General features: G+C 22.5%; 1 protein-coding gene across 3 annotated transcripts in view; it reads right to left on the bottom strand.

The window, feature by feature from the left end:
* The window catches only part of LOC132919883 (cordon-bleu protein-like 1), an 86,790-nt gene extending 66,288 nt beyond the window's left edge, over positions 1-20,502 (bottom strand). For all 3 annotated transcript variants that reach the window (XM_060981790.1, XM_060981791.1, XM_060981793.1), the window contains exons 1-2: positions 20,302-20,502; positions 15,171-15,254 (exon numbers count right to left, since the gene is read on the bottom strand). In XM_060981790.1, coding sequence (XP_060837773.1) covers positions 15,171-15,253 — 83 coding nt within the window. In that variant the 5' untranslated portion in view covers position 15,254; positions 20,302-20,502. The remainder of the gene's footprint in view (positions 1-15,170; positions 15,255-20,301) is intronic.
* Between the last annotated feature and the right edge of the window lie 1,106 nt (positions 20,503-21,608).

Genomic DNA, 21,608 nt, shown 5'->3' with positions numbered 1-21,608 from the left:
TAATAATTGATCAATATTAAAATTATTATTGAATGTATTATGTATTAAAATTAAAATTAGGCCTGTAAGGCTGTAACACGTAGATAGTAAAAATTAATTATAATATAGGCAAGACAAACTATAAATATTCTATATACTATAGTCTATGGATAAAAATATACGATCAACAAACGTGTATGCTAGTCGCTGCGTAATTGTACGAATGAATGCGTACATAGGCTACACTTGAGTACCTGACTATACACATATGTATGATAAACATGAATCGAACAATGAACATATTAAGAATGAATATAGAGTAGCATTATCCTGTATGATAGTTGATAAATAAAGTTTAACTAAAACTATTTCAAAAAATAATTTAATACATTGCTAATAATTAGAAATATAAATATATAATGTAGTATGATATAATTCTTACTGAAATACAATTAATTTTGAAGGTAATTAATAACTATTTAAAATGTTGATACTGAAATTACAAGGGTAAATATTTATGCATTACATTTATATTTGTGTATATACTTACTTAAGTATACAAAGTACAAATATAACCGAGTAAAAATATAGGTTAGGTAGGTATCTAATTCTATATTTATTTTTTATTGAATATATATTGTAGGTACCTACATATATAAATATTATCATTTCAAAAGTTTTTCAATTTAAAATTAAATTATAATAGGTACCTCCTAATAAAATCATTTTACTTGACTAAGTATTTTTATTAATTTAATTTCTATATAGTACTTATATTTTAATTATATTTCAACAAATGTTATTATTTTTTTGTATTATAAAAGGAATTACGAGAAATAAATATCGATAATTAAATAGTAATATCAGCATATTATAACTTATTTTATTTTTATTCATATTCCATAGTAGGTACTGAATACTAAATTGTATATGTATTATGTGTTGTATGAAATGTGAACACTGTGTGTATATGTGTGTGCGCGTGCGTGCATACTGCATGTGGGTCCATTAGTGACTCAACAGAAAATCATAACAATCTTCTAGTAGAGTAGTTGCCGCCTTAGCGTGACCTTGGATGAACTTGGTCTACACGATAGCCCTGGCACGATCAGTAAGTGCATTGATCCTTTTTCGAGATGGTCGTCCTCATTTGAGGTCAGCTTCAAAACTTCCTACACGTAATAATAATATAGATGGCGTGTTTATACTAGGGTCATAAATATAATATACATAATAAAGTAAATTGGTACATACTATAGGTAAAGAAAAAATGTGTAAGTATGAAAATAAAATAATAGAAACTAAAAAAACTACATGGAGCGTGTATAGATTTTTATCTTGATCAATCATCATCGGAACAGAAACGAAACATAAAATAGAAATTAATATAATAAAGTTCATATGATTTAATATAAATAACATTTATTGTAATTAATATAAAAAGTAATTGCCGCTGCTGCCGATGTTAATGTAAAATCAATAAAAAAAAAATAATGATCATTTTTAAGTTTTTAACTTAGTATAACATAATATTATATAGCATCAGAGATGTATTGGTAAATTTATAAATCTAATAATATACTATTATACATTTATATTTTATTTCTTAAGTTTATAGGCATAGCACAAATCTTGTTGTATAACATTTTAGAGTTTAGATTGTATTAGTTATATATTTTTAATTTTCCTCTCTCTTTTATTTTGTATATTTTTATTTTATAATACCACATATTAGTATATCAGTTATATAATTTTAAAAATGATTTACTTTGAACATATTTTTTTAATTATTGCAATGTTTTATTCTTCATTTCTAACTCAAACTTTGCTTGAAAAAGATAAATAAATAATAATCATAAAATTGTAATTATAATTGTATATTGTAAATTATGATGATTTAAATAATAAAACATGAAAACATTTTTTAAAAATATCAGTCACCATAAACATGTTTGACCTAGCTAAATATCAAAACCCTGCTATTTTTTTCTAGGAAAATTAGGTATAAATATTTATAAGCTTTATTTTTAAAACCATACCTTGGGTTAAGCATGTTGGCGCACTGTTTATTTTCTTTTTCTTTAAAACTAGCAGAATTTGGCAAGAGCGCCAGTCTTGTGTTTTTATCTTTAATATTATAGTGGATTTATCAGTTATAAAACTTAAGAAAAGTTTAGAAAATTATCTGAATTTGTATACAAATAAATGTATACGTTGGTTTTTTTCGACATTTAATTTTTTTTTTTTACAAATTCGTATAAAATATTCCAATATGCAATCAAAGTTTTTAATTTTAAGTTTAATGAATGACTACTCATTTATCACTCTAATATTAAAGCTAATAACACAATATTGGTGTTAATTAATGCAAATTTTCTATATGTTGTGTTTGGGCCTGAGAGAAAAAACAAAAAACAGCTACTACACTGACATCTTTTTAAATTTAATAATTATAATTAATATATTACAATAATGATAGTAAAAAAAATGTTCACAGAACTTTTAATAATAACCATAAGAATAGTTGCTTTAAATATAAAACTTAACTAACTTATTTCCCTCAATTTATTCTATAATTAAAATCTATGTTTACATATATTCATTCATTGAAAATAGTGACCTAGACAACATTTAAACTGTGAAGTATACCTACTACCTAACAGCTTTCTAATATAATCAGTTATATTGTTTTGTAATGTTTCATAAAATCTATTCAAGTTTTCTTCGTGATCTCCAAATATTGTTAACACTAAAACATATTTGTGTTAGAATATTTTAATATTTAAAATTTTAAGTAAATTTATTGATTTTTATATTTTAAATAATGTTAAAAATAATTTTTAATTATTTAATGTATATCTGTATGGGTCAAAGAACTATATTCTGTATATCTATAGTTGTTTTAATAAAAAAAATTGAATTTATATGTAATAAATGACATATAAGTGTATTTATTTTGAGTTATAAAATTCGATGATTAATAATTAGTATCTTACAATTTTAAATTAATTTTTGTTTCTATGTAGTTTAATTTGATTAGTTATCACGTTTTGAATACGTGTTAGTAAAATATTTTAATTCATATGGTAATATTTGGGATTGAAGATCTCTTTAATTTTATCGAAATAAGTAATTAAATAGAAATAAAAAGTTTAAACAATTTAAAAGTGTAATTTAAGTCTTAGTTGTTATACATTTTAATAATATAGTCATAAAATCGTGGTTGTCTTGATAAACATTTTGAACACGTTTTTTTAAGTAGGTATGCTCTTCGTTAATTAATTTTTTTAACTAAATTGATTAAATTTCGATTTGATTTAAGTTCTTTTAATATTGATTACGGTTCTTGATTATTTTAAATACTATTTTATTTTGATATCTGACTATTACAATTATTTATTATTCAATATTAATTAATATAAATATAAAATATTTTGAGCATATTACGAAAAATTAGGAGAATGTATGTTTTCATTTAAAATAATATGTAAATAGATATCATATTTATCATTTAAAAAAAAATGTATTCTTAAAAACAAATGGTTATAATACTTGTATGGTTAGTTTTTGAATATTAGATTCACTAATGGGTACGTGAACTTTTATTTTATGCCATTTGTTGATTTGTAATTAGATTTAAATACACTTTATATTGCCTACACTATACTCGTTTTGGTACAAACTTTTTCATTCCTAGTGGAATAAATGTATCAATTTTTATATTTTGGAATTTTTAGGTAATTTTAGATTCTAAGCGAAGCGATGAATGTATTGATTTTATAATGAAGTGTGTTTTTGGTGGGTCATCAGTATGACCTTTTAGGGTAGTAAAAATGGTTCGATTTTCAAATTTGAAGTGGATAGTAAGGTCTTTTTACCGTATAAAAGTTTAAAAATTGAGTACAAATGTTTTCATAATATGTTGGAAATTAAAAAAAAAGCTGAGTGTAAATCAAAAAAAAAAATTTAAAAGCGTTTGAAGTTAAAATGTTGATGCATTTTGTCAAAATTACGAAATTCATGAAAAATAGCAAATTACTTGGAGGTTAAAAATGTATAGAATTTTTAATATTCATACCTAATTTTAAAAATTGAATGCAAGATTCCGTTATAAGTTTTTCAATCTATATAAAAAACTTTTTGAAGTTAAAATTTTACAAAATCCGCTCAAATCATAAACATTTACAAAATAGGAATCATTTGTATTAAGAACATTTTAAAATTTTCATTTTTTATACATAATAAGGTTTAACAATTTAATACGATATTCTATATAAGTTGTTCGTGCTGGAACTAATAAATCTAAAAAATATTTAAACATAATTTTTTTTATAGACATTTGAATTGATTTTAGACGAAATTACATATTTAAACGAAGAATAATGACCTAACATCGATGTTCATTATTTCGTCATAATTTAAAAACATTATTCGCGGGGACTTATAAATTTTAAGTTATTTCGAATTGTACTTAATGGAATGAAATTCATACTATAAATCTATTCACAGTATTATACTATGGTAAGGTGGTACTCAATAACAATAATATAATAATATGGTATAAAATATATTTATTATTATTAAAATTATTAAATATTGATAATATAATAAATGTAATGTATATTTATAGAGATTTTCGATTTAACGAGTATTCGAATAATCCAAGGGGAAAATAAATAATTCGAATTAAAGAGAGAAAAGATGTAATTTATACATACATTGTTGCATTTATTATACATTTATTTTGATAGTTATTAATAAATATATTATTATAATTTATATGTTTCGTCACTCAATATTTCGAAATTCAGAAGACCTAGTTAAAAATTCAATTTATCGAATCATATACATTTTTCCATGCTTTGTGTATCATTTCCATAGGAATGAGTATAGAAATTTTACATGGTGCATAATCCATGTAGGTCAAAACTTCTCGAAAAATTTCCTTATTAATGATACATCGCTTTACAATTTTTTATTATTCCCTGAGCTAATGGTTGGTGAGTAGAAACTGTGTTGGTAGGTAAAAAATAAATTTTAATATTTTCAAGATGAGGAATATTATGGTGGGCGATACAATTGCCAACGAATATACAATTTTACGTCCTCCACAGATAGAAATTTCGAATTCAGAGAACCAAAATAAATGTATTTTCTTCTAATTATAGAGGCTTTCTTAGGGAACTAAGCGTTTAGTTCGGTATTTGGAATTTTTAGAATTATTGAGTGACTACTGCCTATTTTTTTTTTATGATTATGATTATTTTATACATAAATTTAAATTTAAATATTGTATTTTAAGATTTTAATGCGTTAATGCATTTTTTTAGTGCGTCAAATCCCGAGCCTTACTTATGTATATATATATATTTTTATTTATAAAAAATAAGCTACATAGTAAATACGTGTATAGCTAATGTATACGTGACACACATTCTATCTATGTATTTGATAAAATATTTGTGACGTATGATTATACTCGTATATGAAACAGATTTGTTCTGATTTTATACAACTCAACCGCGACAGACTCATAAAGTCTGTTTTATTGTTACAATACTATATATGTATTAATAAATAATAATAGATTGAAAGGCGCAAACATTATAGTGGTAGGTAGGAATAAACGCTGAGTTTGAACAGTAAAACGGTATTTTACGAAATTGTTTCAAGTATTTGGCGTCGGTGGCAGCGTTGCTACGATGGTCAGTAACGACGGCGAATGAGAAGTAGTTAGTATGAATAATACTATAATGTTTATAAGGTATTCTGATTTGACAATATTTGAATAAAGCAATATTTAGTTCTTTTCATATTTACAGCTAAAAACGTTTATTTACACTTAGATAATCGTAGTTATTTATTTGGGAATACATACTTAATATGGCTTTATTTTATAGTTTATAGTTTGAGTACAATTTATTGGTGTAGGTATGTTTCGATATACACTATTAATTCTGACGATATTTTTAATATCGCATCGATATAAAAATGAAATAAAATAAAATACCTAATATCTGTATTTTATAAGTTATTAGGTTAGGTACCTATGTATTATTTGAAAAAATGTATTTCTATAAAAGTCAAAAAGATAAAATAACTGGTTTCATATAGAGAAATAAATATATAATATATTATTATATTAATAGGAAATTTATAAATATAAAAACTCCTTTTTATGTTTTGAATTTGAATGTTAAGACTATGGATTTGAAAAAAAGATTTCAAGTAGAGCTTGATTTACTAAAGGTTAAATAAATTTTGAATTTGTATAATTGTATATACTGTTCCACAGTTAACAAAATTTTATTGATAATAATATTAATAACTTTACTTATTATTCAAAAAATTATTACAGTTGTATCTCAATTTGTGTTAAATTAATAATCTATAGTCTATAATAGGTCGTAAGAGTGTTAATTTGACCAAGTACTTCAAAAAACGTTTAACTAATAGCTTAAATCGATTAAAAAAAAAAAAAAATACATAAATAATATACAGTTTTGAAGTTGATGTAATTTATCTAAATTATGTACAGTTAAAAGGAGGGATTCGAGGATGATTAGCACTTCTAGTTTTAAATTGGCACACGTATTATTATAATAATTTTAAAGACACACACTAGTGAAAGTATTTTTTCAACGGGTTTATAGTACCTAGTATTATAGTCTATAGAGGTTCATCAACTACAGTTATTTTACCGAAATTGCGCCACTACCTTATGTATCTTGTGCATTAAGAAAGAGGGTCAACTATTTATAAGATTTTCAATTATATAAGCAATTCTGTGAATCTGTAATTGACGATAATAAATTATAATCATTATAATACTATAAGATTTGTTTATTTTTATGTACGAGAAGGTCAACACATTTGTTTTATTGGTAAAGAATTTAAGATAATTCTCATTGCATGATAATCTAATCATGACCTATCATCAATATTTCAAATAAAAATTCGTGTCACGAAGTTTTACATAAGTAAAAAAAACATACTATTTTGAAAACATTTAATTCGTATAAATACTATAAATTTTTATTAATAAACGTATAATGCACTGATGTTTTTTTATTCATGATTGTCTTCATTATTATAATTTTTAAACTATTTCTTAGTACGATTTTATCTTTCTCTATATAGTAGCAGGTAATAAAATGAAGATAATTTACCCCAGTTAATATTTAGGTTCAGTTTTAGCTAATTTTGAAAGATTTTTGTGTTCCAAAAGTTATAGTTTTGAAACTTCAATACAATTTTATTAGCAATTGAAATAATTTAAATTACATATATTTATTTATTTATATAAAGTTATAAGTTAGATACTTAAATTCTTAGTATTATATATTTTATTTTAAGAAATTTTAGTAATATTGTTTGAATAATATTTCAAAATATTTTTGATATATGATTATGATTTATGAATGAAAAAAGTGTTTGTTAGTTTTCACAATAAACAAAAATTTTGTATACTTTTTGCCAAGACTATTTGGTTTTTGATAAATTTAGGATCATTCTAAATAAATAACAAGGAGATGCACTTTGTGTGTACATGCTAGTTTATATTCTATATGATGATCTTTTATTATTATTAATATTATTATGAACATACTTTTTTCGTCGTCGTCGTTTCTCCATCCTTTTTACTTATTATTCCCCTTTTTCTTTGCATTCATCCGTACTACCATTAAAACCAACAGGCAACAACGAAACAATGTCAACGATCCGTGAGCTCCTCCCACCATGGCCCCACAGGCTCGCCATCCCAAGATCGATTTTACTTGGTGCTTACCAAACACAATGCAGAAAATTGTGATTTTTATAAATGCACCTATACGTGTATGCTGGTATGTAAATATGTAATGTTTGAAAATCAAGTGTTTAATGTTATTATGATAGGTTAGGATAAAAATTGAAAGCATTTTTTTAATTACAAAAACGATAATTCATTGTATACTGGTTAGGAAATAGTTTTGAGTAGACTACTTGAAAGAGTGTATTTGCACATATTATAAGCATTATTTTAAAGACAGTATTTTGTTTATATAATCTATTCAACGTATAGTAATATTATAAATATACCTACATATACTATAGTATTATTAAAGAATAATTATTAATAAGTTCATATTAACATTTTGTATTTGTTTGAAATAAATAGTTGGACCAAATTTTAGGGGAGGTATAAATTAATTTAATGAATATAATATCTGAGAGACAAGCATATTTAAATTCCGGAAATTTTTGAAATATTTCTAGAGAGAACTTAGCTATTTTGTACTTAGCTATTTTAAGGTTCAAAAAAATAAGCTAAATGTATTAGTAAAATTTTCATGAATATTTGATAAATATTCATACTAAATACAATTAAAATAATGTCATTTAAAAAAAAAACATTCATCATTGGAAAAATTATCCTATTTTAGATTATATTATATACTTGTATTTCGGTTAACACCTTTACAAATAGAATACATTATTATAAATCCATTAATTAATACTTTTTTTTTAATTACATACAATTATTATAATAATTAAGAGTTTAAACTTACAGTGTATTTTAATATACTAAAGCAGTGAAGCTAAAATTTGGATTACAAGAAACTATGCTTTGACTAAGTTTGAATAAATTTCAACATAATTTTTAACATAAATGAGTCAATTTCACTGTTATACTTTGAACATATTATATATGACGCAAATTCTAACTAAGATAATTTTCAATGGTGATAGTAAGAAAAAAAAATACTGTGTTTTATTAATTTAGATTATTCCTCATTATACTGATAAGTGTTTAGTTAGTATGTACATTTTTATGTATTGATTCAAAAGTTATATTTTATAGAGAAAGGTTAATAATATTTTGTTTGAATGTAGAGGAGTAGTATTATAATAACATATAAATTAATACTAGTACAACTTGAACAGTGTGAACACACCTAAGAATGTTTTATACACTCTCTATCTGTATTGAGTATTGGGAACATATTCGTTTTGTTTACCATTCAATAGTAAACGTATTTCAGTATTTGTCCTTAATTTCTAATATTATCATAGAAATTATTTGTATGTAGATATACTGTGAAATGGATAAATTATATTTTAAAGTAGAAAGAATATGTATCATTTAAATATAATTTACGAATCTATTCAACCATGCTAACATTATAAAATATATAATTTAATTCTTAATTCCTAAAGTATATTATACTATTAGAGCATACTGTTGTTTACGCAACTAAATAAAAATAAATTTTAGTATAATTTAATAATTTAATTATTTATCTTTATGTATGCGTCTACCTAATATGTTTTGATTGTAAAAAAACTGTGTATTATATGTATATATTTAAAATAATATACTGAAGATTTTTAATGCATTTGGTGTTTTATATTTGTGGTTTAAATAGTTAAGCACGTTTTTGTGCCTACTATAGTTATCATCATGTTGAATTCAATTAAGAGTACACTTAATTTAAATGTAATTCTTTTCAAATGTATATACAAAATCAAACATGTATTACAAATTATACGAATTTAAATATAATATATAATAGTTACTAGTTGCATATTTAAATTATAAATAATCAATAACTGTAGAAAGGTTTAAGCAAATATATTTATGTAAAAAATTGTTTGAATAAAAATACAATTGTTATTGCTTTTTTTATTAATTCAAAATGAATTCATATAGTTTATTGTAATTTGTTATAGGTTCGTATAAAAAAAATGAAATTTTTTATTTTGGATTAATAGCCTAAGAAAATTAAAGTTGATTTGAAATAATTAACGTAGTTTTAGGTGTATTATTTAAGATACATTGTAGTAAATCAAGCTGCGCCCAGAAATGTTGTATCAAATGTGATAAATTTTAATTTATTATAATAAATATACCATTTTCATATGACTATTTTTTGTTACGATTGAACCACTTGCTAAGGGACAGTTTGTGCATTTTGTTTTGTGTATTTTTGCTACTAATCATAATAATATTATACCTAAGTAAGACAAATAAACGGTACCTATATAATGTTAACCTTTGTACTACACCCATTAATTTTTAGTTTCTTACATTTAACAACTAAAAGACACATAGATAAACTTATATATTCGTAAAAAAAAGAAAATTTAAAAATTAAGAAAGACTAAACCACCAAGATCGTTTAACTAAAAAATAGTTATTGACACACCTTCGTTTGCGACTTAGTGTAGCGTTGTTCTGTGCTCATTATTAATTACGCTCAATTATATACGAATACCTAAACCAGTACTAAGAATAAAAAACAAGTGAGTGAATATTGGTTAGGTTGTATTATTTTTATCATCATTTGTATCAATTTTATCATAAGCAGGGTATGATAAAAATGAAACAGATATCTTGAAAAACTAGAATGTTAACAGTTCATACCAAAACATTAATTTGAAATTAATGGATTTTTTGATTATTAGATATAACTATTTCATGTATAGTCGGGGAAAATTAAAAAAAAATAATATATAAATAAATAAATAGGAAATCGGTTTGTAAAATCAAATTTATTTAACTGCGATAAAATAATGTTTGTAGTATTTAAATGGCATTATAGAGATATGATGTATAATATTATGTATGTACTATAGAAAAATTATCTATGTGTAAAACATACAACAGTATATATTTATCTAAACTTCTAAATCATAAATAAATGTAATATTGTATGATGATATAGATAAATAATTTAGTATTACTAAATAATTACTATTTATGGTGTTAAACAATTATAAAATCATAATAGTTATAAAATAAACGTTTAATTAAACAGTGGCATATACAATTCTAAAGATAGTATTATTTTTTACTATTTCTGTGTATAAAAAAGCAGGTAAAATGGCAATATAATTGATTAATCCTAACCTAACTGCATAGAGGAAACGGATGTTATAACAAGGTTAATGGGTCACTCCCCTCTTATGATAAAGCAAAGGGTATGTGTGAAATATTCGAGAAGGTTGTATGATAATCAAGATTATACAAAATATTATGTACCTACAACGGTACACTCAACCGGTTTTGTGAATGGCTTCATGCTGATTTTTTTATACGTTAGTACAACGACTGAATATATTTTTAAAATGAAATAAAACATCGATTGTGATTAGTTGGCAACCACAACACATATTATACAATATCGGTAACCAATTATTCTCTTTTTCATTGAATTTATTCTATTGTTTTTTTTTTTTAAATTTATTTAGTTGTTTCTTCTATTCGGTTTCCCAATTAATACTACCAATACATAATTAGACTTCCTAACAAAAATCCTTTCACTGTATTAATTACAGTAGTATATATATATATATATATATACAATACAATGGAACTACCGTATTCATTTTCTAATCAAACATCAGTTCTATGTTTGATATAAAAAGCCATCATTTGTTATAATTATTGAGTCAAGAAATCAATAATTTTTATATGAAACAGTAATCGCCTTCAAGATTTCAATTTATGCTCAATTGAGACATGATTGTGGTTAACGGGACGTCGTACAAACATTTATTAGCATTATTGTTGTTAAAGTGCATAACAAATTACATTTTATGATAAAAAGAATTCGTTTTATTCTATTTTTTAAGCATTTGAATGAATTATTTTTTATCAAATATAAATGTAAAAATATTAATTGAAGCACCATGTAGGTTTTTTTAATATTTTAAGTTTGAAACATGTTATGAGTATTTTAAAATATACAAACAATTTATAATATTATATAATATGAAATTAGATAGTGGTGCACTCAGGATGTCACTACTCGTTAGTGGTTATTGTTACACCTATTATATACATTTCACAGTTTTAAAATACATTTACATAATAACTAAGTCATAATATTAAGCACCCATATATTAATTGAGGTATAAATTGTAGTTTTGTATAAACATTTATATAAAACTAAGATTTAATACTTAAATTATGTAACATTTATAATAAGCAAATATCAGTACAGAATAAAATAACTTGGTATTCGTCACGCTCCGCATATCCAGGCAGAGAATAGTGGTTATTGAATTGTTATGCTGATATAAATAATCGTTTAAATTATTTTATTATGAGAACGCTGTTATTTTTTTTTTAAAAAAAACCTGTAAGTTGTTTTCTATCTATAAGTTTAATATATAGAACGGATTTTTTTCAATAAATAAAATTTTAAAAATTAATTTAGAACTAAAAAATTTTAAAACAAAAATAGTCCGGTATCTTTTACTCTGCAAGTAGCGATAATGCTAAGTAACAATACTAGATAACAAGTACGTGTAAATTAATTTTTTTATATATTATTTAAACTAGTTATTAATTATATTTTCATATAAAATATTTTTACTTTAAATCTACTTAATTATTTTTTGTAATTCATAGGGACCTTGATATATTTTACCATTGATTTTACTATCATTTTTTACATATAATTAAATTTTTAAATTTTAAACTATTTATACCACAATCATATTTACACTATTCTATTGTACATTAGAACTGACTTCAGATTTTTGTTAAAAATTAGTTTGATCGATTAAATTAAGAAATATAAAAGAATAAACCATACTTATAGTTAAGATTCGTCGATTTCCATTTGCTGCCTATATTACCTCCGCTCAAAATTATTTTTGCATGCATTGACTTCATTACAGATATGTATGAAAAAAGTACTTTTAAAATTGTATTTAAAATACACAATATATTTATTCTCAATGAGTAAATACAAGATACAAAATACGTTTAAATGTATTGTTACTAGTAAATAAAAAATATAAAATAAAAATCACTAAATATTAAATACATTTTAACAAAAGTATAAATTACAACTTTTTATTATATTGTGTTTTTATTAATTAAATTGTAAATGATAATAATGTGGTAATATGGTTCGTCACAGAATTGGTGATAAAATAGTGTCATTCATTTTTATTAAAGTTATTATGTTTTATAAAAATTATATTATATTTATTTATTAATTGTTTTGTCTTAAAATATAAAATAATTTTGAAAAATCGTTCAAGGTATGAAATACAAAATGCATTTAATAATTTGAAATACTGTTCATTTCTGATTACATTTAATGACAAAGTAAAGTACACTCGATTTATACTATATCGTAGAATTTAGTTCCCAGGTTTTGTCTGTTAGTTGGTTAATATTATAAATTATGAATTTATGATGTTACCTAACTTTTTACTCCTTTTTACTCAGCAATCAATATATCTTGTTAATTCACATACGTGTATGTTGTGTTGCAATCTGTTGCCTTGTAAGTATTAATAATAGTATAATATTGTAGGCTAAAGAATGTATACGGTACAATATTCAACATATTATCGATGAAGACCTTATCATTGGATCGTTTAATTATATAATTACTAGATTGTTTATTTAATATTTTTTTATTAAATCTATTGTACAGTGGTTTTAATAAAATATAATAGTTTTTTTTTAAGTTACTTAATAATATTTACATAATTAAGTTTAAATGATTTGCAAGGATTATTGACTCAGATTTGTCAAATGTATTTACTTTTTGTCAAGATATTCCAATATTTATTTATATTTTATCTTGTCTAAATTATTTCAACAAATTTAAAATTGTTTTTAATATTTATATACAATTTTAAAACACTTTCACTTTATCATTATTCAATAATAAAAAGGATAAACATTATTATTATTATAGAACTAGTTAAGTAAATTGTTTATTCATTTTTATTAATAATAGTATTTATACAAGAAAAGTTCAAATAAAAATGTTTGTGGTGAAGAACATTTGTGGTAAATCGTAATACTTTTGGGTTTTGTTGTGGAAAAATATACTTGGCGCATGTATAATAATAGTACCTATCTAGCTATCCATGTATGGTTTAGAAATATTTTGGGAAAATGCATGTATTATATATATATTGTAATGATAACATATAGATAAAGTCGAGTTTGAAAATAAATTAATATCATGTATTTCAATAAATTTATAATAATTTTTTGGATTTGTTAGAATATGAATAGGTCAATAAATTATTTAGATAGTTAAAGTGATCGACAAATTTAGGTTTTCATCAATAACTATAATTATTTATTTTCTAATTATGTGGAATTAATGATAATTACATATTATACTATAATAGAACAGTTGGATATTATCTGACTTTTATTTATTAATTAAAATATGTAAATGAATATTAATAAACTTAATTATTAAATATTATATAGCAATATGGGTATTTGGTAGAATTTAATAATCTAAAATGAATTTATTTCCTAAAAAATTATAGTGTAATACGACAAATAAAAACCAATCAAGTTATAACTTAAAATTTTATATCAAAACTTAGATATATCGTTCACGCTTGTAAATAGTATTAAATAATAAACACTAACTTAGATAATCAAGAAAGAACTACTTTTATTAATTTATACAGATCTGCAATTTCTACATTATGCTTTATGGTTATTTTTCCTAATTAAAGCGTAGACATTATGTATACATGTATTATATTATAAGATATTATAATAATTATTATATTAAATAAAGGAAAAAAATATTTTAAAACTTGGATTAAAAAAGTATAAATATTTAATGGCTTAAAAAAATGTATAAAACGTTAATTATTTTTTGTAAAACTTATAAAATGTAATCTATAAATCCATAGATTTAATATGAAACTTTTGTAGTAATTGTCATATAGCCATTAGTCATATAGTTTGGTAGTATATATATATATAAGTATGCATAAGTATCGAATCATAATTATTACACTGTACTTTATGGTACTACAAAATTAAACAAAAAACAGACATGTGTAAAACGTTTTAAAATAAAGATAATTAATGATAATCCTCAATACTAATTACAAACAAGTTGGTTTGGTTCAATCACACAATTTTATTCGAAATTTCATTTGAGAACTTGTCTTGAGCGTTCATCACAAAATGTATTCCCACAATAGTAGTGATAAAGTATTAAACATTAGTTTATTAGTTTTGAAGCTTATTTTAAATATAATTTTTTTTAAAAATAAACGTAACACCGAGTCTATTATAATATGCACTAACTCATTTTTGTATAAAAATATTAAATATCATTCTATTTATTTTATTAGGTTCTAAACATTATTGAATATACATCTGAAAATATTAACTAGTAACTAAAATATAAATAACTTACGCTTTTGAATATTTGATGTTTTCAGTCATTTCTGGAGACCAAACTTGGTGTTTACGACGTAATTTTAAACAAAGTACATTCATCCTAAACATTTAAAACATTTACCATTTATATAATTTAATTTATTTTGTAACTTATAAAAAGTTATTATACAGTAAATATTAAGCTGAAAATTGAATTTAAAAATAACTGAAATGTGAAATGTTTAAAAAAAAAGCTTTATAAATACACATTTTGAACTATTGAATTACTTATTAATTTATTACATATTTTTAATAAATGAAAAGAGAAAATTGTTTGAATTGATTTTTTTTAGTTAAATTTTAACTATTAGATATATTAGTGTTTTAATTCGTGATCGACCGAAACGCACTAGCTGTATTCTTTATTTTATGAAATATTTTTTTCCTTATCAATTTGATTTTCTTAAGAATTTTAACATTACATTTATAAAAAAAATAAGTCACACAAAGAACTTAAATAGATAGACTTTCATTATTTTTCTAATTATTTTTTCTGGTATAGGGATTTTTTGTAAGTCTTTAATTAAACGCTGTTACTTTTAGTATATAAATATCCATGTTATAACAAAAATATTCCGGTTTTAAATCAGCATTTTTTTGTAAGAGTATTAATGTTCTGATTATAGTAAGTTTTAAAGTATAATAATTCACGGTCTGGTGATTTGTAGTGAATACCGTAACTAATATGTTCGACAATTATTTTATTATTCTCTTAAATATTATTCCTAATAACGGTCACGAACGTAAATTTTTTAGAATATTATTTATCCGAGTAAAATATAAGAAGCTCTGAAGTATTTGAAGCATTTACGTCAATTACACAAAGTACTAATTAGTAAGTAATTTAAATTTAGTTCAGAACCGATTAAATACTTTTTTTAACGAATATGTATGTAAGATACATTGTGAGTTTATTTTATATTTTATATTTATCAATGGAAGGAATCAATAAGGTAATATATAAATGTTCTAGAATGAATTAATGTCACATAATATGTAAGTATATTAGTATCAAATGCGTAATACAGTACTTACATAATATAACATTTTTTAAATTATTTTTTTTTTGTGTCAGAGCAAGAAATTTTATTAATTAGGTCGTCATTTATAGGTATATTTTGATATTATGGAATCCGATCTTTATTTGTTTGATATCAATATTAAGTTGATGAAATAAATACGATTTAGATGATACAAATGCAATTATACGTATTTATTGATAATCTTGTACAAAGTAATATAATCCTTTAATAAAATTATTGTGTAGTATGTCTATAGATTATATGATTTTAAATTGATAATATAAAATTATAAATTCAATTTACCAAAGAATGTAATATTTTGAACTTTGAAATGTCTGACTTAATATTTATGAGCTTTATTATGTTTTAAAGATTTTGTATTTCTTTCTTTATTTGTGTTGACTATATTGTTACATCTTTTTGTTTTTTAAATAGGTTTGATATATTCAGATTACGTTAAAAGTAGTATATTTACATAAACATCTATGCTTGAAGTTCTGTGATTGTAATGTTTTTAGTATTCAATAATTAAAATACCAGAATACTTACTGAAATGCATAAAAAATCTGTAAAATATGCATCTTATGCCTACAGAAATTATTATTATATCATATGTATCGTTTACTATAATTAGGTATATAATTTTATGTTGATCATTCTGATTTGTTTCAGTTTGCTTGCAAGATTTTTAAATGTGTAAATGTGTATTATGTAATACCTATATTCCGGCTTTTATAATAAATTAATCAAAGTTATATATAGTCATGTGTTGTTATATTGTCATATGAATACAAAAGTAGTATTGTTTTCACTATTGATTTCGGTTTTGAAACCGACATTACGTGAATTTTTTATTGATGATGTTAGAAATTATGTCAAATCTACTGTGTACATAAATAATTATTAGGAGGTACCCTACTATATAATTATTATACTACATTTGACATTTTTAAATTAAAATAAAAAGAACATTTTTAATTTTAGAAATTAATGAATTTTATATTTATTGTGTAAAAATAATAAATATATAGTATCGGGAAAAACTGCAATTGATAGAAACCATTTTAATAGTATTTAAAAAACTACGAGGACATCACATCAATATACTTGTATGGTTCAGAACCAATTTTATATTATTAGTTTTGATGTTAGAGTGAATTGATTGATTATATAACTTAAAGCTAACAAAATGTCCTTTTTTTCGTGTTTTTTCTGATGTTTTTTTTTTTACAATACTTAAATCTTTAAGTAAATTTTGAATATGTGAAATGAATTAAATTAATTCATATTTGATTCAATTAATTAAATAAATGAATTTTATTTACGCAAAAACACAGATAATGTTCTTGCCTTCAAGTTGGATTATAGGTTTGTTAACTCTAATATTGAAGCAAAAAAATTTAAAATTGGATTTGTTGAACGTACATTTGCTATTGTGAGTAAGTTTCTAAGATACAGAAAATACATGTGACTATGAAATCCTCTGAATGAAAATAGTTGTAGGATCATTTTAATGATGATACTTTATGGTTAATGTTTTTGTATGGAATTTGGATTATATTGGAATATGTTATTTTATGCGTATACAAAGCTGATATTTACAAGTTATAACTAGGTTTATAATATTATCATCTGAAATTATTGTAAGAAAAGTAAAGATAATTATGAGTATTTGCACTTATAATTTATATAAAGCGTTATTTTACAATTTTTTTAGTTATATTTATGAAGAAGAGGATCGCAGGATCACCTTATGTTGATAACAATAATCTATATTTCAATTCGCACATTTAAATACCTATCTCTAATGTACATTATTTTGTATTTCAACTACCTAGAAACATATAAAATGCAAGTTTAATGGTATATTTAAACGAAAATAATGTCGAATAATAATTAATGTAATGCTATATTATGTTTCTAATAATTTCAATTTCACAAACAAGAAATTTTATCTTTGATGACAAAAAAAATATAAAAATGCATTGAAAATGCTATGAATTTTGATGAAAGTAAGACTTACAAAAATATTTAATATATATAAAAATAACTTTTAAAACTATTATAGTATGTTTATAATTTACTTAATAATAGTTCGAAAGTTATTGATAAATTCATTGTATATTTTATTAAATTTTTAAAGCAAATTTCAATATTTTTTAATACAATTTAAGACATATTTTATTATTTTATATTGTATAATAGGTATATATTTTAGCTTTATATGTACAGGATAATTCACCAAGCATATTGTGCAATTGAAGAATTGTGTCTTCATGCATTCAAGGAATGATAAATGACATATTATGACCTTTTGTACTGTAAATATTGAATATAAAAATTAAAATTCATACTTGTAGTTTCTGAGTTATTAAAATGAAATAGTACATAATAAGGATAATAGTTTTTAAACCATAAGCACCATATCTAATAAATCCATTATCATGTACAATGTACATATTATTATCTTTAATATAAAAACTTATGTAACTTAAAAATTACTTTTAATTTTTAATTTAGAGACATACAAATTCCAAAAAGTCATTTTATTAAAAATTATAAGAAAAAAATTGTTACATCGCTACATGACATTAATAAAATAGCATAAAAATCTAAATAAGGTTCTTATAAGTACACTTAACATTTCTAAAAATCAGAAAATGATTAAATTCATTACCATAGAAAAAATGTATGTATAATATTATTCACGAGAATACGTAATAATCATCTCCATTTTTTCTTTCAATAATACATTTTATTTAAATTATAATTTTTAACAATTTTAAGTATACATATAAGGACCACATTTCTAAATTCTTACTTAGATTTGTATATTACTGAACACTCTTCAATTATTTAAAAACAATTTGAAAATATGGTATTGAAGTAGGTATATTTAAAAATTCCAAATATCAGATTTTAAATAATTGCATTATTGAAAAAAAATAAGTGGTGAACATGCTTGGTGAACTGTTTATCCGTTTAAAAATATATTTAAAGTATAAAATCTTAATTTTATTGAAGTATCTATGTTAAGTTTTTATATTGTAAGTAAAAGCAAGATTTTTAAATGAATCATTATTATTCAATACAAAAAAAAAAAAAAATAAGAAAATATTTATCTGACAAATTATACTATATCAAGGTAATATTGGTACAAATTTATTTTATACTATTTATTACGTTATTAGTAATCAGGTTAACCTACCTACATCAAAATTATTATTACATAATAAATAAATAATTTCATTATTATTTTCAATTGATCTTATTTATTGTCAATTAAATTTTTGATTTCATGTTTGGTAGATATTTTTGTCGATAATGGATATTTGAATTTTGAACTTTTGTATTTGTATTATTATTATATTTTTTTTATCTATGGTCGAGTATTCATCACTTGGGTACGAGATCACGGGTTACACGAATGAAATAGAAAAACCTGTAGAACCAGTACTTGTATCCCGTTTGACGCTTATCGTTTAATTATCTCCGATATCGTTTTTTCTTCAAAATACCAGCCATGTTGTAATTCATTCCCTAGGGCTGAATACTCGTAATAAAATGTTATCGGTCGTTAAATAATGGTATGCAAGAATATATGCATTGTGTTATATACTATTTTGTTTTGGTTAGGAAGCCTTGTTAGATACCTACTGAAATATTTTAACTATTTTTTTTAGCTTTTATTTAAGTTTTAATGTACGAGTTCAAATGTTTTATACAATTTAAATTAAATACAAATTCTTTGTTTAACTTATTAAAGCTTTAAATGTTAAAATATTTTGATATTTTATCAAACTGTCATAATTATAGTAGAAAAAACTTTGTTCGCTTTATTTTTATAGCTCATTAAAAACTCAATACAATTTTTACAATATGTTTAGAGTTTTTTTTTTTAATATTTAAAGAGTAATTCTACCAGTTTATGCCATAAATCTTATGTTTGCTTTAGTTAATTAATTTTGAAGTTATGAATACCTAATATCTGAAAAAATAATTACATATTCCTAACTATTTTCTATTTACTATAATATAATATTATTTTTTTTTTCTGAAGCACTTGAATAATATAGAATTACTTACTTTGCAACTATAGTTGATTTACTCGGCTGTTGTTAAATCACTGATGACACAGGTTTTTGTCTTTAAATTATTATGAAACAATATTAAAAAATAAATAAATAACAATCTAAAAAAATATAGTATACAAAGTTACATTCATACACACACATACATAAGCGCGCGCGCGCGCTCGCGTAGATTCGACATTAAACGACAACGGAGGTCGACAGCGATAGAAAGAACAGTGTCCGAGTGTCCGGTCGAACACTCGTTGCAATAAAGTTGATTGATTGTAATGTAGAGGAGAGTACTACAGTGCTTGAAACTAGGTTGCGTTTTACTCATGGTGTACAATATTTTAAAAGCGAAAACATATTGTTTTATTTATTAAGCGTAATGTGTACCATTTTCAATTGAATATTTTAAAGTTATGATTTTATCTTGTCTATTATTATCGTGACTTGCTTATAATTTTGAGAACATTGAGTATAATATGTATCATATAAAATGCCATTCAATCATTTTTTTACTGGAACTAATCAGTATGTTTCAAATTGTGTGTAAATTTCAAATATCTACCTACCATTATTTATTTTTGAATTTCAACAAAATAACATTTATATTGTCAAAAACTGGTATTCAATAAACATTTTTGTTTTAATATTACTTTAGATTTTAATTAGAGCGATGAATTTTTTGGTTTTACAGTAATGATAATTTTTTTTTTGTATTTGGTTCTTTATAAATTAAAAAAAGTGCTTTAATTTTTAATATTCAAAGTGGCGGTTTCTCTAGTAGGTATACTGTTGTGTCTAGTTTTTTTTTACTTGAGTGAAGGGGGGAGGGTTAAAAATTTCAGTAACTTTATTCCGGAAAAACTAAAAAAAATTCTAATATTTACGTAATAAGTATCTGTTTAAAAAAATCGATTTTGACTTAACATTAGCTAAAAATATCGAAAAGTTAATAGTTTTAGAAACAATGAGTATTTTATGTTAAAACTTTTAAAAGTGAATCATCCAGTTTATTATCATGTACCTACCTATTCATGTGATTGGCCAAAACTATGATGACTCTAATATATTTATTTTTATAATTTTTACAATAGCATTACCTATATAATGATTATTGTAGATATTATTATGCTATTATAAATTTCGTAAACGATAAACAATATCTAGATATTAAGATTTACTATATAGTTATCAATTAAAAATAATATTACAGTCAATAACATATTAAATCAATAATTGAAGAGTTTGTAGTGTTTGTACGATACTATTGTAAATGTGATTACAATTTATATTACTGTAGTATGTCTGTATAAA

Source organism: Rhopalosiphum padi, chromosome 2 (genome assembly GCF_020882245.1).
Source record: "Rhopalosiphum padi isolate XX-2018 chromosome 2, ASM2088224v1, whole genome shotgun sequence".
In the NCBI taxonomy this organism is placed as follows: Eukaryota; Metazoa; Arthropoda; class Insecta; order Hemiptera; family Aphididae; genus Rhopalosiphum; species Rhopalosiphum padi.
Note: the sequence above shows the minus strand (reverse complement) of the source record. Positions and strands in the feature narration are given on the sequence as shown.